The 22,898-nt window shown below is 42.2% G+C and overlaps 1 protein-coding gene across 5 annotated transcripts in view; it reads right to left on the reverse strand.

Moving 5' to 3' along the window:
* The window catches only part of spata5 (spermatogenesis associated 5), a 123,595-nt gene that overhangs the window by 77,725 nt on the left and 22,972 nt on the right, over positions 1-22,898 (reverse strand). For all 5 annotated transcript variants that reach the window (XM_040119966.1, XM_040119967.1, XM_040119965.1 and 2 more), the window contains exons 11-15: positions 22,421-22,575; positions 14,945-15,154; positions 10,599-10,652; positions 10,199-10,278; positions 4,894-5,020 (exon numbers count right to left, since the gene is read on the reverse strand). In XM_040119966.1, the coding sequence (XP_039975900.1) occupies positions 4,894-5,020; positions 10,199-10,278; positions 10,599-10,652; positions 14,945-15,154; positions 22,421-22,575 (626 nt within the window). The remainder of the gene's footprint in view (positions 1-4,893; positions 5,021-10,198; positions 10,279-10,598; positions 10,653-14,944; positions 15,155-22,420; positions 22,576-22,898) is intronic.

Raw genomic sequence — 22,898 nt, forward strand, 5'->3', positions numbered from 1 at the left:
TGGGGGGGTTGTTTGGTGGCATGTCATCTTGCAGAGGAATGGACAAACCTACTTACACTGGTTACTGCACCTTTGACATTAGTCGCATTTCCTTATACAATTTCATTTACAGGATTTGTAACAGATGGTGTTTAGAGCTTAAAAGTGACATTACGTGTGTGTTTGTTTGTGTCGAGCACAAAAGCAGATTATTCTGGTTTGTCTTGGGTTCTGACGAAGCAAAAACGTGCATTCCATTCATCATCATTCATCTCTTGCAATACAATGGCGGGAGGACGCACTTATGTGCGTGTCTGAAAACTATGTATTAGTTTATCTTTTGTTATCCAAAGATTCAGATACATTAGTCACAATGTGTCTTTATGCTGTTGCATACCTGGTCATGTTTGTCAGTGATGTAACCCAAAGGCAAGAGGAAGTTGGAGGGCTTTGTGTGCGTGCAAAAAGACAGGATGTCTTAGGTTATAAAAGTTAGGCTTCCGCATCATTACAGCCTACTTTATATGGTGGAGTCCAGATCAGATGAGCAAACAAGCTATAGTACATTACAAATTTTCATGTAAATATAAGGAAACTAAGGGCTTTGCAAGCACTACAGACACATCGAGGCGTATTTTCACCGTTACATAGAGAAACCAACATAACCTGGAGTTTTATTGTTGAGCAAAATTCCTACGGAATGTACGGAATTTAAATTCCGAATTGTTGAAATCACTATCATAATAATACTTTTCGATATATGTATAAAAAATATATAAAATACCATAAAATCAAATTTTCCCTAAATGCAGGGACCTGTGTTGGTCGGCCTATGTCATTCGCAGTGCAGACATCCCAAAGATGTGCTTGAAACAGTGACTCTAATGCATATTCTGTCCACCAGAGATCATTGACAAGATTTTCAACTGTGAAGAATCCTGCTCACTACATATTTTGGTCACATTTAAAAAAAAAAAAAAAAAAAACTCATTCATGGGATCCCTATCAAGAAAGTTTTAGGTATTTATAGGAAAAAGAATATTAGCAGATATAATGCTATCTAGTGTCAGTCAAGCCTGTATTATCCATTACATCAGACGGAATTCTTCTTCTATAACAAAACAAAAACTTTTCTGAATTTAATCACTATGTAGTCAAATCATCTCGATATGATTCTACTGAAAGATGATAAATATAATACTGAATTACCTTTAATTAACCGAATTCCAATTTCAAGGTATGGGTAAGAATTTGGATTTGTCCAACAGGTTACGATAAGGATAATATTGAACTTCATTCAAATGTTCTTATTCTTGCTAAAATTCTTACTTACTTACTTATTTACTTCTTAAATATTCCAAGGACTACACTCGGTCATATCCTGTATACTTTATAGAGTTTTACTTCTTTAAGCTGATTAAATAAAAACGCATTCTGACATAGGTGCCATATGGAAAAGTGTTTCCAACTCAAAACAACCCACCCTTAGAGGAACAACTTGATAAAAAAAAAAATGGAAATCTACACTCTCCTTTAGCGGCGGTTGAAAGATGGACAGCAGGCCTACTAAAGTAAACGCCATTTCTCCCCTCTCTCCATCCGACGCCGACTCTGTCCATCAAACAGCCGAGGCCCCTAGAAGGCTCCTCTGCTCCATCAAGAGCCCACAATGACTTCATTGACAACCAAGGATCCCATTAATCTTCATTTGTCCCATCATATCCTGCTATTGGTATGGAAATGCGCGCCCATCTCCGGCGCGAACTGACAGCCAGTGTCGGTGGTGGCAAAGGGGCGTTAAAGGCAGGTATGAGTGCTAAAAGAGTAAGGGGTGGGGGGTGGGCAAACGTGGAGTGCCTCTCTGTCCATTTGGCGGCTCCCTTTCCCAATGTAGCTCATAGGTTTTTCATTCAAATGACTTGAACCTTACTCAACAACCCCACACACACACACACACACACACACACACACACACACACACACACACACACACACACACACACACACACACACACACACACACACACACACACACACACACACACACACACACACACACACACAGTAGGGGTTGTGGGCAGGACGAGGTAATCTGATTTCTCAGCTTCCCAGGAGACCACTTCCTGAGAGGGAGGCCAGCTTGGGGAAGGACGCCTGGGGTTTCCCATCTGTCCACCCAGGGGTTTGACCCCCTACCTACTGTTAATAGAGTTTCTTTCTCTCCCTCTTTTTCTCGTAGTGCATCCCCCCTCTCAGATATACGCACACATGCAAACCCACACTCGGGCTGTTACTGAGCTGCCACACTTCTAATGGAGTTTGAAATGAAATGGCAACCAGTTGCAGAGGTGGAGGAAGTTGCTGTCATTTTCCCACCACAGCGATGGATCAATTCTCCACAAGTGGGCTAGAAGTGGGACGCGGGTGGAGTGTTTGGGGAGGGGGTTACCCAAAATTTGTATGTTGGGGATTTCTCTAAGGCGTATCTATAAGTGCTGATGGATTTGCGGTGAGCAGTTACCAGTCTACACAAAACAGGCGTGCCAACTCTTTCGTGCTCTTTTCTTAGTTGAGATATGTGATTATTATATCTAAAAATAAAAAGAACATAAAATGATGATTGGATGGAATATCTGAAAGAGTGGGGGTATGGCAAACGATCGGAGATGAATACATAAGGAAAATATGTAAATATGACCAAGAGAAAAATGATTTCAACTCGCATCAGTAAATCGCTCTATAAGTTTGCGTGCTGTTTTTTATTAAGTTTCAATGATGGATATGCTATTTTAGAATGAAACACTCCCTTACATTATTAGTAGGTATTTTTAAACTGAGCAGCGGAGGAAACCCAACAACAAAAAAAGAGAAGAAAGACAGAGACAGACGGCTGCCTGAGCAGGAGCTTAAGGAGCGCCGCAACATTCTCCTTTCCTGTGCCCTTTTTGACAAGGCACAGACTCCGTCTTTGATCAGCACTCAGGAAATTTCATTAGAACAGAGATGGGAGGATAAGAGACCAAAGACAGCTTTTGTGAATGGAAAGAGGAAGAGAGGGAGATAAAAGGGTAGAAAAATAGAAAAGAGGATGGGCGCAGAGGAACAAAAAGACTGATAGTAAGATCTCCCTCTTCTCAAATTGTCATGGAGGGGAAGAAGAGAGATAGAAAAAAAACAAACGTTTTACTCCGATCTATAGTGCGTTTAAAATTGACTGAGTCCGAAGTGAAATCGTTACTTTGTTGTAGGTGTGAATTAGAGCGGCTTGACCCTTAATAATGCTCACAATCTGTGGCTGGGACCTGAAACTGAGATGAATAGCAGCAGATGTGAAATGTTTATCGAATGAATTTGTCAGACCGATATAACAGGCGTTCTTACTTTTACAACTTATTTTTCAGAAGCTACTTGCTCCTAACACTGCAGTCCCCGGATTCAGATCATCAAATTGATAAGCTTAAAATTTTGATATGATATGCATGAATGTTCAACTGAATTTGTCAAGGCAAAAGCAACGTTCAATGCCAACTAAAAATAAGAATTTTACTAGTGTTCCCTGAATGTTTTGTACATTGCTCTTTGCTAATAAACAAGACAAACAATCTACAGCCATGCTAGCAACTCTATTAGTGCTTTGAGCTAAATGCCAATGTCAGCACGATAACGAGCTCACAATGGCAATGCCGACATGCTGATCCTAAGCAAGTGCAATGTTCACCGTCTTGGTTCATTGTGTTGGCATGACAACATTTGCTCAACAACTCAACAAAAAAAAGCTACAGCTTCGGCTAAAGGAAATGTCATTAGTTTTGCAGGTATTTGGTCGTAAACCAAAGTAGTAAGCAGTTTGAAATTTTACCGAATGATGCCATTGGAGCAAAAGTCAGGTGATCACCACAGTCATCAAGATACATCACCTGGGAGGGACGAAAATCTATACCAAATTTTGTGCCAGAAAAATCAAGTAGATTTAGAGGTAATCCACTGGATAAGTGAAAACCTTTGACGTGCCTGCGGCGCTATATGAAAAGTGAGGGGATCATCAAAAATCCTTAGGGTTCATCGCCCGGGCACCATTGATATCTGTACTAAATGTCATGTCAGTCCATCCAGCACTTGACACGATATTTCACCAAAAATCAAAAATAGTCAAAGCCCTCAGGATTAATCCTCTGGGGACCTGTCTGTGCAAAATGTCATAGAAATCCATCCCATAGTTCTTAAGATATTTCAGTCTTTTGGATCAACCAATAGACTGGCACTGCCCTAGAGCCATGCCCCTAGCACTGTTAAAAAAGACGATGTAGAAATAAATGGTTGAGCAAGAGACTTGTTAGCGTCAGAGTGAAGCTGGGTATTTTGCAAGCTTGGAACAAGATCCTAAATGGAAGCAGCCGCTGAAATCGAACACTGGTTTAGAGATTGTGAGGAAAGTTGCAGAGCAATAGTCTTATTCCAGTCAAAGCATGAGGGACTTGTTTGCACTCTCTGCCTTATTTTATCTTTGCAGGTTTTCTAGATTAAAACATAACTAATCTACGGGATCCTGTTTGCATTGATACGTCCATATCCTTTGATCCATAAACTTCCAGTGTTTTTAAGTAATTTCTTTTTCAGTCATGATAAACCACAAAAGGTTCCAGGGTAGACTAAATCGCTCCAAGCATGTTTCGTACAAATGTACCCAAACAACAAATTCAGCTGCACTAAAATAACACAGTGACAGCATCCAAACAGACAGGAGAGAGTTGAAGAAGACGGACCGGAGCGAACGATCTTTGACCTTATCAATCATGTTCAACAGAGGAAGGGAGGGAGAGGAGGAGACACACACACAACATCTCTCCAACCTTATCAATCACGGACCAAAGAGGAGGAAGGAGAGATAAAGACAGAGAGCCGGCGTCTGTTTACCTTATCGATCATGTCGGGCCGGTTGGTGGCGGCCAGCACAGTGACGTCTCGGAGCTGCTCGATGCCGTCCATCTCTGTCAGGAGCTGAGCCAGGACCCGGTCCCCTACACCACCGGAGCCCGAGGAGCTGAAGGGGGGGTTCGATGAGAACATAAGATATATGAGAGGAGAGGATGGAAAGAGAGAGAAACAGAGATGAGATTGATGCGTGGACTGGACGATTGAATCTAAGGATGGATGATGGAAAGGGAAAGGGATTTATCTAAATTAGTCAGAAAAATGTGAAAAAAAAAGGAAGTTATTGATGGTGTAAAGTGATGAATTACAGATGACTAATGGACAGAGGGGAGTAAGGACATCATGTACTGTAATGGAATGAAGGTGGAAAAAGGAGAAATATGTAAAGAAAAGAAACAAATGGAATAGTGGAAAAAAGATAGCGGTAATGGAAATGAATGTATTATGGATGAATGAGTGGATGAAGGATACAAATATGTAGCAGCATGCAACTTCCTGCTCTCAGGAGTCCAGTACAACACATGCCTTGAACCTTTCTCACTCCTCACCGATATTTGCAGTATTACATAATCATGAAAAATGCCCGTGCTTGTAAGGAACTTTTGAATAGTTTCAATGACACTCTGTAAGCAGGTTCTTTCATTAGCACGATTCATCCTGCTGGACAGAACTCAAAACATCGGAAAATAGAACATCCCTCTCAAGTAAAGCCGTCCTCCTCACGAAATTAACAACCGTCACCTTGTTTGGACTTGCTCTGCCAATCTGGCACAGTTTCAAAATCTTCACCTCTCCCGGGTTTCATCAAATTTCAACATTTCACACGATCTGTAACAGTAGATCGTGAGTGTCGGACGACAGTCTTCTTTCGTCTTGGTTATTAAAACAAGGTGAATCCCTTTTAGCCCAGAGTCTTCGTGGCCCCAGTGGTTGATACCTGTGTCGTTTTGAGCGCGACCCTAGAGTAGTTTAATTTCTCACCCTGCTGCAGCGATGCACCGGTGTACTCCAGGACGCCGTGGCATTACCGCCAGAGCTCATTTCTGACCACACCCGACGGGTCATTACAAACAGTAACCACTGGTGTCGTCAAATCAACCAGGACTGGAATCTTAAGGAATTACTCTGGCAGCACTTCCATTAATCCCATTCATTTTATTATTAGTTTTTTTTTTAATGAGACATTCTTAATTAGTGTGCAAGAGGTGAGAAAAAAAAACAAACGTAACTGAAACATCCCTGTTTGCCCATTCATGGTCCTCTGTTGTTACTATAATATAATAGCATACAGACACAAGAGCAGGGGACTAAACAATTTATGATCAGAATTTAAAAAAGAAAAACAATATGCAGTAGTTATGTGTTTTGACTTAGTGGGTACGGCTGGCATTATTCTATATTTTTGTTGTCATCAACAAATCCCATGAAAAGACATAAAAAACAGGTCCTAATATATAGCTTCATTTTGAAAAAAAACAACAAAAAACGCTAAAATGAATTTCCTGAAATAGATGAGCTCGCTAGTTTTCAGCAAACATTACTCAAAAAAGAGGAAAAAGTGTTTTTTTGGGGGTTTTTTTGATGACTATTTGAAGCCCCGCAGGGATACACATCTGTTGCTCTGGTGAGTATTTGCTGCAGCTGGATGGTGTAGGTTGACTCAAAATAGATTACAGAGTCCAAGTTTATGGTAATAAAGGGAAATGTCACAAAGTGCAACAGTGTGTGCTCACTGATGTGTTTTTAATAGTTTCTGGACAAGAATGGAACCTGTCCAGAAACTAGTGCTTCAGCATATCAGGCCTTGGCTCCACCAGCAACACTTTTCATAGGAGCTGTCGACAGTAGGAAAAATATAAAATAGAATATCAGCGGCTCTATAATTTAAGAAACTCATCACTGTGTTAGACGCTGCATTACAAGGTGGTTATTTTCCATAGCGCAGTGCAGACAGCCACCCTTCCCAGCTCTCTCTCTCACACACACACACACACACACACACACACACACACACACACACACACACACACACACACACACACACACACACACACACACACACACACACACACACACACACACACACACACACACACACACACACACACACACACACACAGTCTCTGTTGACAGGGCCAGCGGAAGTGCCAGACGTCATTAGCAGAGACAAGGCCGCAGAGGAACACAAAGGAGCTCTGTCACTGAGATATGAAGGGGGGTGGAGAGAGAAAGTTTGGGTGAGGGGAGATATTGGAGAGAAATGGAAGGGGGGAAGAGGATTAGGGAAAGGAGGACAGAGCGGTGAACTGGAGAGAGAGAGGGGGTATGAGAGAGATAATACGAGGTGAAAGAATATGGGAGAAAGATAAACGTGGTGAGAAAAATAAGTGTGTGGAGAGAGTGAGCAATAGAGGGAGAGATGATAGGAGAGAGGACGTGAGGAAGAGGAAAAGAGGCACTATAGAGAGAGGGAGGAAGACGAAGAGGAGAGAGAAAATGAGGAAAGGTGAGATGAGGGTGAGAGAACAGAAGAGGAGTGACAGACAGACACAATGAGCGAGGGAGAGAAAGATGTAGAGAAATGTAGAGAGAAAGTATTTCTGCCTTTCACTGCAACATTTTAATCTCTTGCATTTATTGTTCTTTTCAAATCCTACGATCCTTCTGTTTTTTCTCTTATTATCATTATCTTCCCTTTTCCCTTTCTAGGTTCACTCTCAGGACTTCAATCAGTTTATTTTCAATTCAGTCAATCCTGAACAAAGCAGAGATTCTTCCTCTAATCAGAAAACAATTCTTTTTCTCTATTCTCATCAATCAGTCTCTGCCTGGATCACTTCTCTGTTTTTATTCATCTCCCCTACTCTCCTGCTCCTCCTGACTTCTTTGCTTCATTTCATTTCGACAGTTTTGACTCATGGCAGGTAGGCGGACAGATTTACAGGTGCTTCTGATCCTTTGCCTCGATAGGGGGAGAAGAAAAAAAACCACACACACACACACACACACACACACACGTTACACAGCAGAGGCTGTCTGGCTGTTTCAACAATTTTGAATTCTTGCCGCCGTGCGTGAGCCACTTCATTGATTAAACACGGCAGGAAGTGAAGACTAATAAATATCCTTCATAGATCAGCAGCGCTAAGTGCACTTCTCAAAACGGCGAGTGGCATCGAGGCACAGGTCCAGCCCCGCGTTCATCACAGCGAGCTGACAAACTCTCACACCGCGCCGCATTATTAGAGAACACCGGCCGCAGCTGGGTGGGGCCTCGGAGTCGGCTCTCGCGGAGTACATTCGCAAAATTGAGCATCAAGACGAGGAGGGGGAAGCTCAATCATACTGTAAAAGGGAGGGAACTCGACAGTCCCACTGGCAGACAAACTGATTGATGAAGACAAGCTGAAATACAGCTGTATCCTGTACACTGGAAATGAGTCTAGACTGCACTAAACGTCACAGTGCGGCGTTCCGGGTCTCTCTGGAAAAATGCCTCCACTGAAGCGCTGTCTACTGAAGGGCCTGGCTTATCTGGCCCGGTGCTTTGGAAGAGCCAGGTGAACGAGACATAAAAAGGTAGCCAGTGCCGTTTGCCAGACTACGATACATCCCATCTCAGAAAACCAAAGAGAGACGCTGGAGCTGAGACTAAGGGTTGAGAAGTGACTGCATCAATTACCAGTTTACCAGCAACTCAGTTTCATTCTTAAAATATGTGATTCATTTAAAGAGCAACTGTTATTTTTCTTTCTCAATATGATTTTGATTATGGAAGCGTGATTTCATAAGCCAGTGCCGTGTACTCATTACAATAAAGGGAAACTATCCTTATTCTCCTACAAAGTGAAAAATCTACAGAAGAACAGCGTTTATTAATCAGTGTTCTATTATGAGATCACAGGAAATGCAGAGGACTTTAGTTTGGTTCGGTTACAACGTGTTGACAACATGGAAGCTTTTTAAGAGCGCGCTAAAGACTGAATATCTACTATATGGAATACGATAATTAATATAACTATCTTTTAAAATTATGTGTTATATTTTAGCCTCAACCACACATTTCACTCTCAGCAACAGTAACAGTTATAGTGATAGTTGTATGGTTGTAGCCGTGGTAACAGTAACATCAACAGCTGACAGTGTCGGCAGTAGCGGTAACAAAAGTGGCACCAGTTTCAGTCCCGATTGGAGAAGCAAGTAGTTTTAATTTGATCACTGCGTTTCGAAGAGTTTTTTAAGCTTCGATTGTAAAGAAATTCAATTTATTTTTTAGCACATCACTGTATTGAATCCGTGTAACTTACAATCAATGCATCGGTGCAACGCGTGAGTCATTACACCTCTGGTTGGTAACGTATCATATATTAGATACTGGTTGATTTATTGGGATTCACAGTTTTTTGTTTTTGTTTTTTCCTTAGGAGGAGAAACCAAATATGTTCAAATCTAATGAATGTTGGTGATTCTAGTAAGAACAGATGTGATGGTGTAAGTTTACATATCCAATACTTTTTTCTGTAACCATTTTTCAGGATCAGGGGCACTTTAACAAAAACAGAGAAGTCTAAATGTGACATGTATTAGACGCTGGAGAATCTGACCGAGGGCCAACATAGAAAAATGGCCCGATGGCCTTTCTGTGCTCCGTCCTACAACATTTAGTTTCATCGACTGGTTTACCAGGAAGCAAGCTGCATATTTGGACTTTCCCATCTGCCGTGGAAGGGCACAATGAAGTGTTTGTTTGCCGCCGATCTGTGTCCTCTTTCTGCCCCCCGCCCCCCACCCCTCGTCCTCTTTCCTTTAAGCCACAGATGTTCCCAGTGCCATCCCACTGAAGCGCCTGCAGACAAGACTCCGTTCTGTGCTCGCCAATAGTGAAACGCCGCAAAAGTCCAAGAGGGCACCATGGGAACCGAGTGGCTGGCTTTGATATTGCAGTCATGCAGACTTTTCGGGATGTGTGCTCCATCCATTCATAAGTGAATCTTTGTGAGACATGCGGGGACAGAGGCTACGGCCGATAAATTAAAGCAGACGGCAGCGATGACTGTGCATTTGTCATCGCTGGACAATGAATGACCGCAGCGCTGAAAATAGTAAATGCTTGACAGTAGCACTGGTGAGCGGCGAACAATTACCCACAGAACTATGAGGGAGGAAACGCATGTTTATCAAGTGTGAAGGGACCGTCTCCGACATTATTTTTGTACTCTCTTGGCATCTTTTTTCTCTAATTCCAGGCCTCTAACCGAGGCATTAAGAAAAAGAAACATGTGCGTACCTTCCTCTTTCGCTGGCAAGAGCATCGATCTCGTCGAAGAAGACGATGGAGGGAGCGACGGCCCTCGCCTTCCGAAACACCTGTGAGCGGCGTCAGCAACAATAGAGACGAGGAAAACAGGACAAATCTTTAACAGGACCAATGAATCATTCTCGGCCCGAAGTGCACACAAACATACACAGGAAATACACCACTCATTAATGTCATACATTGCAGCTCAGGTCATCCGTTGATTATATCAACAACTAAAAATATTCAGGGCGCTACAGTTTTAACTCTCCAGTTTGGTAAGGATCAAGTCACCAGGAAAGAATGTCACTTTGCATAACCTTCCGTTAACACAAACTATTGTAAACCATGTGATTGCAGTAATCAGGGAAGGGAAGTTAAATGCACCTACTTCTCTCACGGCTCTTTCAGACTCTCCAACATACTTGCTCAGTAACTCCGGCCCCTGAAAGAGACGTTTGAACGGTATTTAAGTGTTAAGATTTGGTCTATAATTTGACATGCTGACAACTTGACATGTTTAGGTACTGGTATCACACTGATTAGCATTAAAGACAGAGGGCTGTGTTTTCGTTTCATTGCAGAATCAGTTGGTGGCGTAAAGACAGAAGTACACTGAACTAACGCATCCCGAGAGGGGATGTCTGACGCTGAGTGTGAAGTATCTAATTTCGAGCATCGATAAATAACACCATCATCACGGGGGCTCTCAGGACTCACTGTGGTTATGTTTTGTGAGGCATCAACCCGGTGGCACTGCGTTTGTAAAGGGTTCAATCTCTTGGAGATTAAAAAAGAGGAACGCAGTGAAATGGTGATAACGCGGCGTGAGAATGTCAAGAGAGACGGCAGGGTGAGTGTGTGTGTGTGTGTGTGTGTGTGTGTGTGTGTGTGTGTGTGTGTGTGTGTGTGTGTGTGTGTGTGGTGTAATTGTACAGTACCGTCTCAGTGTTCACTGTAAACTGTGTACTGGTTTATGTTTGTGTGTTCCATTAGTGGTTCACCTGGTATTAAAAGAAATTTCCCACTGCGTGACTGTATGATCACAGCATTACCATGACTGCTACTACTGCTGTCCTCAACACTGCTGGTACAAGAGCACTACTAGTACTGCTCCTACCGCTGCTGTCACAGTATAATTACTGCTATTTCTACACTGCAAACCAAATCTAATCTTTGGTATGTTCTCAAAAGCAAAATCCCAGGTTTGTAACTAAAACTAAGCACTGGTTTCAGCTTTGATCAGCAGCATTTGCAGGAAGCATTGCCAAAGTTTCTGCAAAGTCCCGTTACACCGACAACCCTAAACACTGTCACGTGCGAATGTGCGACAGTGTCGCAAGAGTGATTTATTTACACTTTTTTTCAGCTGTTTCCTCTCCTCGTCCTCTCCCACTGTCACTCACAAGCTCCTCCGCCTTAAATAGCACTTCCATCAGTTCAAAAGTGTTCGCAAACAAATCAAATTTTTATCTTCCTTGGAGAATACTGTTCAGCCTTGGTACAACTACACGTCATATCACTGACACGACTTTTACTATTACTGCCACAAACACAACGTCCATCTTAAGCTGCTTAAATTTGAAAACACCTTTCATTCACGCTGAACCGAAGTTTTTCACATCCAAATAAAGTTAGCTTTTTGAAAACGGTCTCCAGATCAAATCAAAACAGAAGCATTTGCACTCAGTGTGGACAGTAAAAACTGTGGTCATTAATTTATGTCTATTCTGTATTATCATTTGTGAGCATAACGGAGGATTCATTGTTCTACTGGTTACTAGGTAGCATTTATGAGTCTCGATCAAATCATTATTTTGTGCGTCAGTTATCTGTATCGGTAGAAATGAAAAAAAAAAAAATGTGTCAATGACGACAACTTAACAATGAGCTCAGCTGTCCAAAACGTTATTTGCTGACCAAAGAGGGAGGAAGAAGGGATTAAGCCATTTTCCAATCGTTTAGGCATGTCAGTGTGGACGGGAAACCTTTCGAAAGCATCACAAAGACAGTTGTGTTGTCTTCATAGGCCAACTGCATTTTTCAGATTTAGCCGGCTTAGTGTGGACATTGTCTGCAAATATTGCCCCCGACACTGCCGCTTCCACTACCTGCATTAGTACCATCGCTAATTTCACTCCTACTGCTGCTTCTACTAGCTGAACACCCTCGTCTTCTTTTTACTTTTTAGTCTCTTCTTCCTTCTTCTCTCCCTCACTCGGACGCAGATAAACATCCACTCAACCCTCAGAAGAACTTCCTCCCCAGCAATCCACCCTTTCAACACCTCTGGGCCGACGGAGGAGACGACACTTAACTCCCGGCCCTTTTGTCTCCTGCGGTAAGTGTGGAGGTTGACTCATTAATCCCAGGTTCCTCTCTCTGCGGCAGAGTCAAAGGTTGGACATGGTGATCTTAAAACCATTGACACTGTAGAGATACGAGCCGATCGTGAGCGTGTGCGTGTGTTTGTGTGCACGTATCCATCTGCGGATGTGAGTCTGTTTCAGTGGCTGCAGTGGGAGGAAACTGAAATTGACAAGATGATAATAGGGTTTTTTCACGCAGAGGAAACAGGCTGAGCTTTAAAGTATCCACATTTAAATCTGGATAACATATCTATGTCAAAGCAAACGCTGCGCTGGAAAAACCTGATACTGTTATTGCAGATGCTGGAGTGCGGCTTTCAGCAGGAGGGACAGGATGTTTTTTACCCATTTCACGGAGCAGATACGTTTTCCTGATGACTTCAAACCTGCTGCACGAGATTGTGGTACAGCTCTTTTTCTGTCACCTTTGTACCAAGCACAACACATAATTCAACAACAACGGTAATGTCTCCGACACTAGCATGGAAGCGAAAACATTTAGAATTCCAGCTACTGCACATTTGTGAAATATAATGTCTTGCCACGAGCCACTTGAAAGCAAGGGGATGCTGCTAAAGGAGTTTATCCAGTAAACAATGTCATTTGGTCAAAATTGGTTAATTTGATTATTGACCTCTGACTCTCCTCCCAAATTTAATTACACTAATATTCTGATGTACATGTGTTTATCCAAAATATACTCTCTTTCTAATATGTAGGGTTTTTTTCTCGTCTCTCTTTTTCCCCCCCCTCATTTTTATGCTTTGAACTCCTTAATGTGGGATTAACACAGCTGCTAAGTGAGTTTGAACTGTAAAATGTGTGTGGGAAATTACAGTTGCACGGTCTCAAGCTGTTTTGGATGACAGCAGCGTCTAGATTTAAAAGAGTTAAGTGGTCAGTTGTTGAAGAAATTAAGTTTGTTAGCATTTCAAGAAAACCTTAGCTTCTCTGTCCCTGTACAAACCGCAACATGGTGCTACTAAAAACAACAAACAAAGCTAAATTTAAAAAAGAAGTCACGCCAGCATTTGCTGATGGCTTAATGACCCTGGTTGAGAGCTTCTGTCGAAGCCTTCTGTCTCACATGGCAACTGCTTTTCAAAATATTCACTGATCAACAATTCAACAAGCTGATCAATCAATCTCCGTCAACTAGGCCTCGATGGGTGGGGGCGAGGGCGACAGTGGGGGTGGCGAGGAGAGGACGGGGTGATGAATGAGAAGGGACAAACACGGGGTCGAGGGTCAGACAAAGAAGCTCTCTGCGGAGGAAGTTGGGCAGTCAGACTGCCTTCGGGTCATTAAGGAAACGTCTTTCAACCGGACCCAGTATCGTTCCTACGTGGCGTCATGTCAGAAATCGTTCCTAATGGACGATTCCAATCCAATGCCAATGTTCCGTGCCAACACAGGAAGTAGCGAGCACTGTATGTAGCAAGGCAGAAAGTAAGGGTGCGAAGGTCAGGGTGGTGGACTGGCATGTAATGGGTCCAATTTCTTTCTTTCTTTTCTTTTTTTTTTTTTTTTTTAAATTAACTGTAACCTCAACCATTCTGTAGTTGCCACAGAAGGACTGTAGAGAGCCAGAATGTGAAAAACGTCTGCGTTGAACGCAACCCAGATTTTCACACAATACTAGCATTCCTGCCTAGCGAAAGGAATGCTTTAACCACATGAAACCACACTTGATGTCATCTGGTTGAAATGCGTGGACGAAGATCTATTTTGTGTAGGACATTCTGAAATAGAAAATGATCTGTACGTTTTGTCTTCTACTGTCCTTATATGAAGAAGTGTATTCTGAACCAAAATCCCTTTAATTTCAGCAACCGACATTTTGGCTACACGGTTATTAGTAAAAAAAAAACAAACAAAAAAACAAACAAAAACAACCCCAATGCAAATGACAAAAGTAGAGTGCTTGACTCTCGGAGGAGACTGAATCAACATCAATCATCACGCTTATGGCATCGCTTCTAAAAACTTACTCAAAACATATTGGCCGTCACTAAACCTGCTGCAAGTCAGTTGAAGTCATGTCATATTATTTGAGGGAGTTTTTGGATGAGCTCCATTCCCGTATTCCGTTTTTTTCCCCACTGAGTCATATGCAGTGCTTTGCCAGAACTAAGAACATGTTATGAAGAGCCACACCTGTAATACATTATTTGTTCATATCCACATGATATATTCACATTCGTATAAGGTTGGGAAAAACAAAACCCGCTGCCCATTTACCCTCTGATTTTAACTCGGATCCAAAAGTCAAAATCATTTTTTAAAATCTTGTCTAGACAAATAAAAAAAAAAAAAAAACAATACCACTTTGACAAAATGCAATTATGACTCAACGATGAAAACTCACTTTAACAGCCAGAAAGTTGAGCCCACTTTCATTAGCCAGGGCCTTGGCTATCATGGTCTTGGAGCAGCCTGGGGGCCCATAGAGCAGGACTCCTTTAGGTGGTTGGATGCCCATGCGGGTAAAGGCCTCAGGGTGCCTCAGAGGCCACTCCACGGCCTGCTTCAGTTTCAGCTTCACCTCCTCCATCCCGCCGACATCCGACCAGCGGACCTGGAGGTGGGAGACATGATAAAATCAGGGAACTTTCAGGGAATGAGGGAATTTTGATTTTTTATAAGTTGCAGGACAGATTTTTTTTTAATTTACATTTATATTGTAGTGCTATGGTATTTTTTTTTTCTAAATGCGCAGAAAAATCAACATCTCATAAACCTTAGTATTTCATGTAACATAATTGCATAGTTACATACTGTAAATGCAGCATAAGGATTTGGCATCTAGTATTCTAAGATTTAACCTAAAGAGCTTTTTAAGGCCAATTTCATACCTATATGTTTGACTGAAGCTGCTGAACACAAGTTGTTTTTATGCAAAAAAAAAAAAAATTACAAGTATTAACTGTTTCCCTAAGCCTTTTATCATGCTTTATCAGGCTTTATCATGCTCTGAGACCACAATTTGACCATCGAGTACATAGAAATGATAATAAATTATGCTACGATCACAAAAATGCATAAAGAATACAATATGGAGAAGGAGAGGAGGAGGACGAGTTATAGTAGCAGTAGCAGAAAACAGGAGGAGGAGAGGAAGATGTAGGAGTGGCACATGAAAGTAATAACAGAAAAGAAGTAGTGGTAAAACAACAAGCACAAGCAGTCTCAGAAAAAAGAAAGTAGCAGTGGAAGAAGTAAAGGAGGACAAAGAAGAAGAAGAAGAAGATGAAAAAGAATACACTATTAGTAGAAGCCGAAGAAGAGAGCAACCCTGTATGGAATCCAGTCAAAATGTTGAATAAAATTGCATCAGGTTCAGTGGTATTAATCAATCACACAGTAACATGTAATCAAACAAAATGCATCATACATATTATACAAGTGGGCAACAATGAGTGTCCAAGTCCTAATAAATGATCAACATTTTCTGATATACTGCTCCAAGGCACTCCGGTTCTCCTGAAGTTATCATGCAGTTCCAATTTGTGGCAGCTTAAAGTCAAACACATCGCCAACAATAAATGCAACAGACCAAACAAACTCTGATTGCACGCTGATGTCACTGATGTTCTCATGCAGCCCGCACGACGGACCTTTTCTAACTCTCTGACCACACGGGGTAAATCGCGGAGAACCCCAAGTTCTTCCAGGCTGGTGACGGGGGTCGGGTGGGAGAGGAGAGGAGTGAAATGTAAAAGCATATTTGGAATGAGATGGAGGAATCTGAGGGATCGGGTTGAATCGGGGAGACTCTGGACGGGGCGAACAGCAGCAGAGGGGGTCGGCCAATTGCCGTCTGTGTGACAGATTTGAGGGGGGGTCCGGCAGTGAATGGAGGAGATAAAGCAGATAAGGAGAAGAAACTTTCATCCAAATCCCTCTCTCTCATCCTTCCTGGCTCCTTATTACCCAGCCTCTCTTCCTCACTTTTTCAGCTCTAATCCCTCCAGACCTCTTTTCTTGCTCCTCTCTCTCTCTCCGCACGTCATCTTTATCTCCTTTTTTTAATCTACCTTCATACCTGCTCTTTCTCCTTATCTTTGTGTTTCTTTTCTGTCTTTTCTCAGTCTACTGCACTCCTTTTCTTCCTTCCCACACTTGGCTCTATCTCTGATTACTTTTACATGCGCACGAGACACCAGCTTACTGGGAGAAATGAGGTCATGCAGGAAGTTGTACAATGTGTTTACATACATTGAGGTAATCTGGCTACCGTGAAATCTGTGCATACATGCAGCTGGTCAATGATCAGATTTCTCTCCTACCCCTTATTTTTTTTCTTTTTTTTTTTGGGACCTTATTACTTAATTACTTGAAAGAGAACCTCCACTGTTTTTTTCTGTTTACTGGTCTTGTGGACTAGAAAAAAAAGTTGAATAAAGCTGCTCTGTGTCTCCAGCTGCGCAAAGTCTGATAAACTGTCCCAAGTTATGTTACTTGAGTCGGCATCATTGGGGGCTGACGACTACAAATTGAAAATGAAAAAAAAAAAAAAATCCGGAGGTGTGGAGTTCAAGGTGTGAGTTTACCAGACCCTCTGCAGCCTGCTCCTCATCTCCGCTTGACGCTAGCAGCTCGAGGCTGCGTTAGCCGCCACTAGCAAAGCGGGCCTGAATTTCCGACCAAACTGTTGGTGATGCTTTGTCGTGTGCACACAAAAGTTTGATTGGAAATCTACTCATGTGCATACGACCAAGAAATTTCTCGAGGAGAAGTCTAGGTGCGGAAAGCAGGCTTCTCTGATGCCCAGATCACCGAAACCTGGTTTCTTGAGTACTTGCCGTTCAAGAACTCAGGTTTAAGGCTGAACTTATTTGGTGATTAATCAATTAGGGAAATAAGGGAAATTAAATCACCATCAACCCTGATGATTTGATTGCACAAGTTGTTTATTGAGTAAAAATGTCTAACCTGTCCCGGTTCCGGGTTCTTAAATGTGAGGATTTGCTGGTTTGCTGTATGATATATGATTATAAACAGAATCTCTTTAGGTTTTAGACTGTTGATTGAACAAAAAGAAAGCCGCCTGAATATGTCACCATGGGCTCTGGGAACTTGTGATGCGCACTGCTCATCATTTTCTGACATTTTATAGACTAAACGATTAACTGGGGAAAAAAAAAAAAAAAAAAAAAAAAGGATAGGCTACTGCAGAAAGCCTACACAGTCACCAGGTTACTTACAGTGAGTGCATGTAAATGCAGTGTTCATCTCCCTTCCTACCTTCCATTTTCCCCATATCTCTCTTTCTTATCTGTCTTATTGCTACCACCCTCCCCTTCTTTCCTTCCTCTCACTATCAAACCATCTCTCACTCTCTCCCTTAAATACCGCTGCTTTCCTCTCTCCCTTCCCCTTTTTTTCTGCTTCCTCTGCCCTCTCTCTTTCACGTGCTCAACCCCCCCCCCCTTTACCCTCCCCTCTGTTCTCCATCCAGAGGTAACACATCCCAGGCCACCGGCGCCGTCTCCGGAGTACGAAGCACCTAATGGAAACCTGGCGTCTGGCCACATACTGTAAATACCGAACAATTTATGGACAGCACCGAGCGAGAGAGAGGGGAAAGGACGGCTGGAGTGGAGGGGAGGGGAGGGAGGAGAGGAAGGGGGAGAAAGAAAGAGGAGTGTTTGCAGAGATGAAGAGATAGGCCGGAAGCAGGCAAGCGATCCTGAACGCTCATTTGAAGGCACAGAGAGGAATAAAATGAAATAAAGAGTGTGGTGAGATAAGAGCAACTGTAAAACAGGCTTATAGACAGAGAAATGGAGGAAACAGGTGAGCAAGAGAAGACAGGTAAAGAGATAAAAGAAGAAACACAGGAAAGCAAATAGAAGAGAGACGGAAGAGATCGTGTACAAAAAAGAGCTTTTGTGTCCGAACCTACAGAAGCAAGTATTTTATGGATAGTGATACAGTAAGATGTAAGATGCTAAACACTATGTCAAGTTAAACTGGTTTTGGAATAACGCTGGCACTCAGTTTGGCTGAATTATGCAATGTACCACTACAAATGTTTCAACTCTCATTCCGGCATCAACAGAGGTTTCCTACGGCCAAATGCATAAATGTTCCATGAAACTGTATCATTACTTCCTTTATGTGATGTATAACCTACGACAACATCCGTTGGAACATTACACAGTTAGTACGGGGTTTAAGAATAAATCAGCGAGATATCAGTTATGGTGAGAAAACTGAAAAGGGCAGGGGGCCGGGACAGTCCAAACATTTGTGATGGCTTTACTGGTCAAACTTGTTATTTACATCTACTGGTGAAGCATTAGGTCACCAGTGCAGAAGCAAACACAACGGGGCAACAGGAGGCCGTCGCTGTGATTTCTTTGTTTAAAAAGGTTGCTGTTCAGCAGGGAACACCTCGGCCTCAGAAGCTGGAGTTTCCTTGAATGCACCAACGGAAAACAATTTCAAAAGCGTGTCTACTTGCAGCTGGACTACTATACGTAAACAGTATAGCTTAATATAACAAATACAAATAGGTGTACTAAATTTTTGCCGTTATGTACTCAAGCAAGTTTCAAGGCTCCGCAGTTTGATTTTCATAGCGAAGGAAGGAAATCTGTTTAGGAACTTATAAGCTCTGGAAAATGTTCATTATTATGCAAACTTTACTTTGTCTGTAACAGGCTAAAACAACAAGACAACTGATAATGTTCTTCCTAATGGCTGTAAAAGCCCATCGCAAGTTGTCACATGCAATGTGTCCGGTCTACCACAGTAAACATCTCTTTGATTCCTGACACGACACCTTGTCCTTATGTGGTAAGTAGCGGTAGACAAATTCCTATCATTTCATGGTATATAAAATCATATAGCCAAGTGAGTAAACCCTACCCCTCTGGCACGGAGCGCAAATTAAAGAAATGCCTGGAAAGACATGCAATCTAACCCTGCTCTCTGAACCAGATTTAGTGGCTTAGGGGCTTTAAAGGCCTCCAGCCTCTGAGTTTACCGACCTGCCAATCATCTGAACACAAATCAGTCACTTGCCTCTTTCCATCGAGGAAGCAGACATCTAATACAACACTACAAAGTCTCATCTCCGCCCTGTTTGTGGCATTTTTTTGTTTTAAGTCTCTGCAGACTTAATGGAGTCATTGTGAGAAATAACAATACAAAGTTACATTAATTGAAAGGTGCTTTTTGCTGCGAATGAAGCGTCTGTGGAATTAGAAGGCAATGTTTTGACTCACACCTTGCTGTGCTGTGTTTTTCCCCCCTTCTTCCCCTCCCTTCCTTTTTGTGCAAAACCCAGTTATTATCTTTTACTGTTGTTTTCTGAACTTTACAAGGGGCCTCTTAGGCTCTGGCCCTTTGATGGGGTTGAAAGGAGGGTGCGGGGGACTTCTCAGACACAAAAAAAAAAAAAAAAAAACTCAAGGGAGACGAGGAGTAAGTTTAAAGGGAGGAATAAATGAGCTTGTTATACAGCTGCCAAATGAAAATATTAAAGCCAGACTGCACGGTGGAAGATGATTATTTAAAAAAAAAAAAAAAAAAAAAAGCAATGCTGGTTAAACAAGAAAGATGTCAAAAAGAGGAAGAATGTCTTGTCACAAAACAAACAAAGGATTAAGAATGAACTTTGAATTTATTTACATGTAAATATAACGTAAATCGAGAGGCATAATCTGTAAAACTCAAATCTCTAGATACGTGATCTGAGAACGTTTCAGAGGAACTCGAGGCGTGTATTCATCCGGCACCACTGGAAGTTTCTTATATAAAATGGATTAGAAACAAATGTTTGCACTCATGTGGATATAATCAAGTCCGGGGCTCTGCGGCTGGCCTTTCAGCTGAGCCGTGCTAGGGGGATAAAAAAAAAAAAAAAAAAATTCCAAACTCAAACTCACTCCTCTCTCTTGTTTCCAGGAACCGGCCACAAGGACTGAACGTCTCTGGTTGAACTCACTGCAGAGTGTTGCAGAGAGAAGACGGGAGGTGGGGCAGGCGGGTGGGGGTGAAGGGATAGGAAGGACGTTTCTTCTTCTTCTCCTTTTTCTCTTTTTTATTTGGTTGCTGGCAGGAACCGTCAGCGACCCGATCTGCTTTCAATTACCGGTGGAGGATGATGTTAGCCCTCTTCCTGTCCGTTATGTCTTGCACATGCAAACTCCAAAACATCCTGGAGTCTCACCACTGTCCTCTCATCCTCCTTCCCCTCCCTCGCTCCCTCTTTTTCCCCTCCATTCGCAGAGAGTGATTCATCTTCATTGCAGTGGAGGGTAAAACGGCCACGGGGTCATTTCCACTCTTCCTCAGCCTGACCCCATCTTTTAAGTGCTGGTGAGTCAGTGGTCAGTGCTCCAAAGAGTAGTTAAGGGATTTTCTGAATGCACATTAGAGGAAAAAAGGGGAGTCATGGCCGCTGTTGATGAGCTTTTAGTTTTTCTTGTGGTGATAAGTGATGATGCTGTTTGGGTTATAAATTTGTTTTGTGCTTTAAATTAAGCGAAGACTGCCTGATGTAAACCAGTCTGCTTCCTCCCGGGGCCATTGCGAGGTTGAACGCAGCTGAGACACAACTAATGCTGATTACAGACACAAGATCCAATGCAGATTGTATCATTAAAGATGATGCTATGAACCGGGCAGGCATGTGAAGGGAGGGTCTCTACAATCCATGTGCGTCTTGATGGGTTTTTTTTTTTTTCTTGCATGATTTTATTCCTACGATATGAGTAGTCAACGACATGTAACACTGAGCTCCAGTTGAAATGGTATCCAAATGTTCTTTCTTTTTTTCTCTTGGATATCTTTTGCTTTTTTTTCTGCAGCTGGGATCAACTTTTAAACTGAAGCCCACCGACCTTCGCAAGACATCCCTGTAATGGTCGATTGTGATCCAGTATGCCATTGAGAAGTCTTTGAAAAAGTCCTCCGTAACACTAATCTTCATTTCTTTACATGGCCTCAACATTAAAGTCAGACGTTTTATTAGCTATTGTAGCTTTATATCACCAGTAGGTCTCTGAGGTCTTCTGGTCAGGACTTGTACCTCGCTCCAGGGCTGAAAACCTAAAAGTAAACCTGTGTTTTTGCCTCCTAAACCTCAGAACTCCTGATCCGCATCTTTTATTGTGATTCTCTTTGTGATTTCTTTTCTAGAAGGGTGCTAATAAACTTTTCTTACTTGTTTACTTACTTGTTTTGACCAGCTGCATTTCTTTAACTCTTCTTGGCTAACATAGTAAAAAAAAAAAAAAAAAAAAACGGACAAAATTTGGCAAGATTTAGGAACTATATCTGTCACTTTCTGGGACTGGAAAGCATCGTCTCTCCAATTTTATGTCTTTCCTTTTGCTCCTTGAACAGTCTGACTGCAGACAACCCTTCATTCACATTTACAGCCTGTTTCCACTGCAGGAACTTTTCCAGGAGACCAGGAACCATTTCGGGAACTCAGGGACCTTACAGGCATTTCAACCAAAGGAACCAGGACTAAATGTAGTTCTTCTGACCTAGTTCCTGGTGCCGAAAAAGTCCCTGCCCCGGAGACAGTACTTTCTGATGACCCTGGATCAGAGTTTGCAGTGTTGAACACCGCTAATTGGTCAAACAAACAACACGCACGCTACTACTTGCACACGACTCCATTCGTGTGATAAGGAAGCACCAAAGTTCCATTAGTATCAATATTAAAGAAAGGAAAATGTATTTGTAATGTTTATTGAGTTTTAAAAGCATAGTTATGTTGCTTGCTCTCAGACTACTCTAAAAACAGAAAGAGATATTGTGTGTGCATGAACAAATGAAGGAGATATATAGAGGGAGCAGTGACCAAAAGAGCTTACAGTACCTTGGGGACGTCTATAGCAACCTCCCTCATTGCGCTGGGCTTCACAACAGACATGGCCCACTGGAGGTCCCGTGGAGTGACGGTCACTGTCCCCATTAGTTGCTGGTCTGATGGCCGGTGCGAACCTCCCAGTGCTCTCTTTAGTGCATGCAGACCTGTAGAAAGGTTTGCAAGCAAAGGTTAGCAACAAAGTTATGGTGTACAATATAAAAAAAATAAAAAATATAAATCACTGAAGCCTCAGACTTGACAGGGGCTAGAGCAAAAGTTCCGAAAAACTAGTTACACTACAAAAAACAAACAAAAAAAAGAAAGAGATGGGGAAAAGAAGTCATCAGTCTTAACCAAGTTTATAAGAAACAAGTTTTAGTTGTACAGTAAAAGAGATTCAGCCACAGATGCTACAACAGTAAGGGTAAAGCGTATAAAAAACAAAAGACAGTGATTTGAGGCATAAAAATGGATATGAAAGGTGTTT

The sequence above is a fragment of the Xiphias gladius genome, chromosome 23, assembly GCF_016859285.1.
Source record: "Xiphias gladius isolate SHS-SW01 ecotype Sanya breed wild chromosome 23, ASM1685928v1, whole genome shotgun sequence".
NCBI lineage: Eukaryota > Metazoa > Chordata > Actinopteri > Istiophoriformes > Xiphiidae > Xiphias > Xiphias gladius.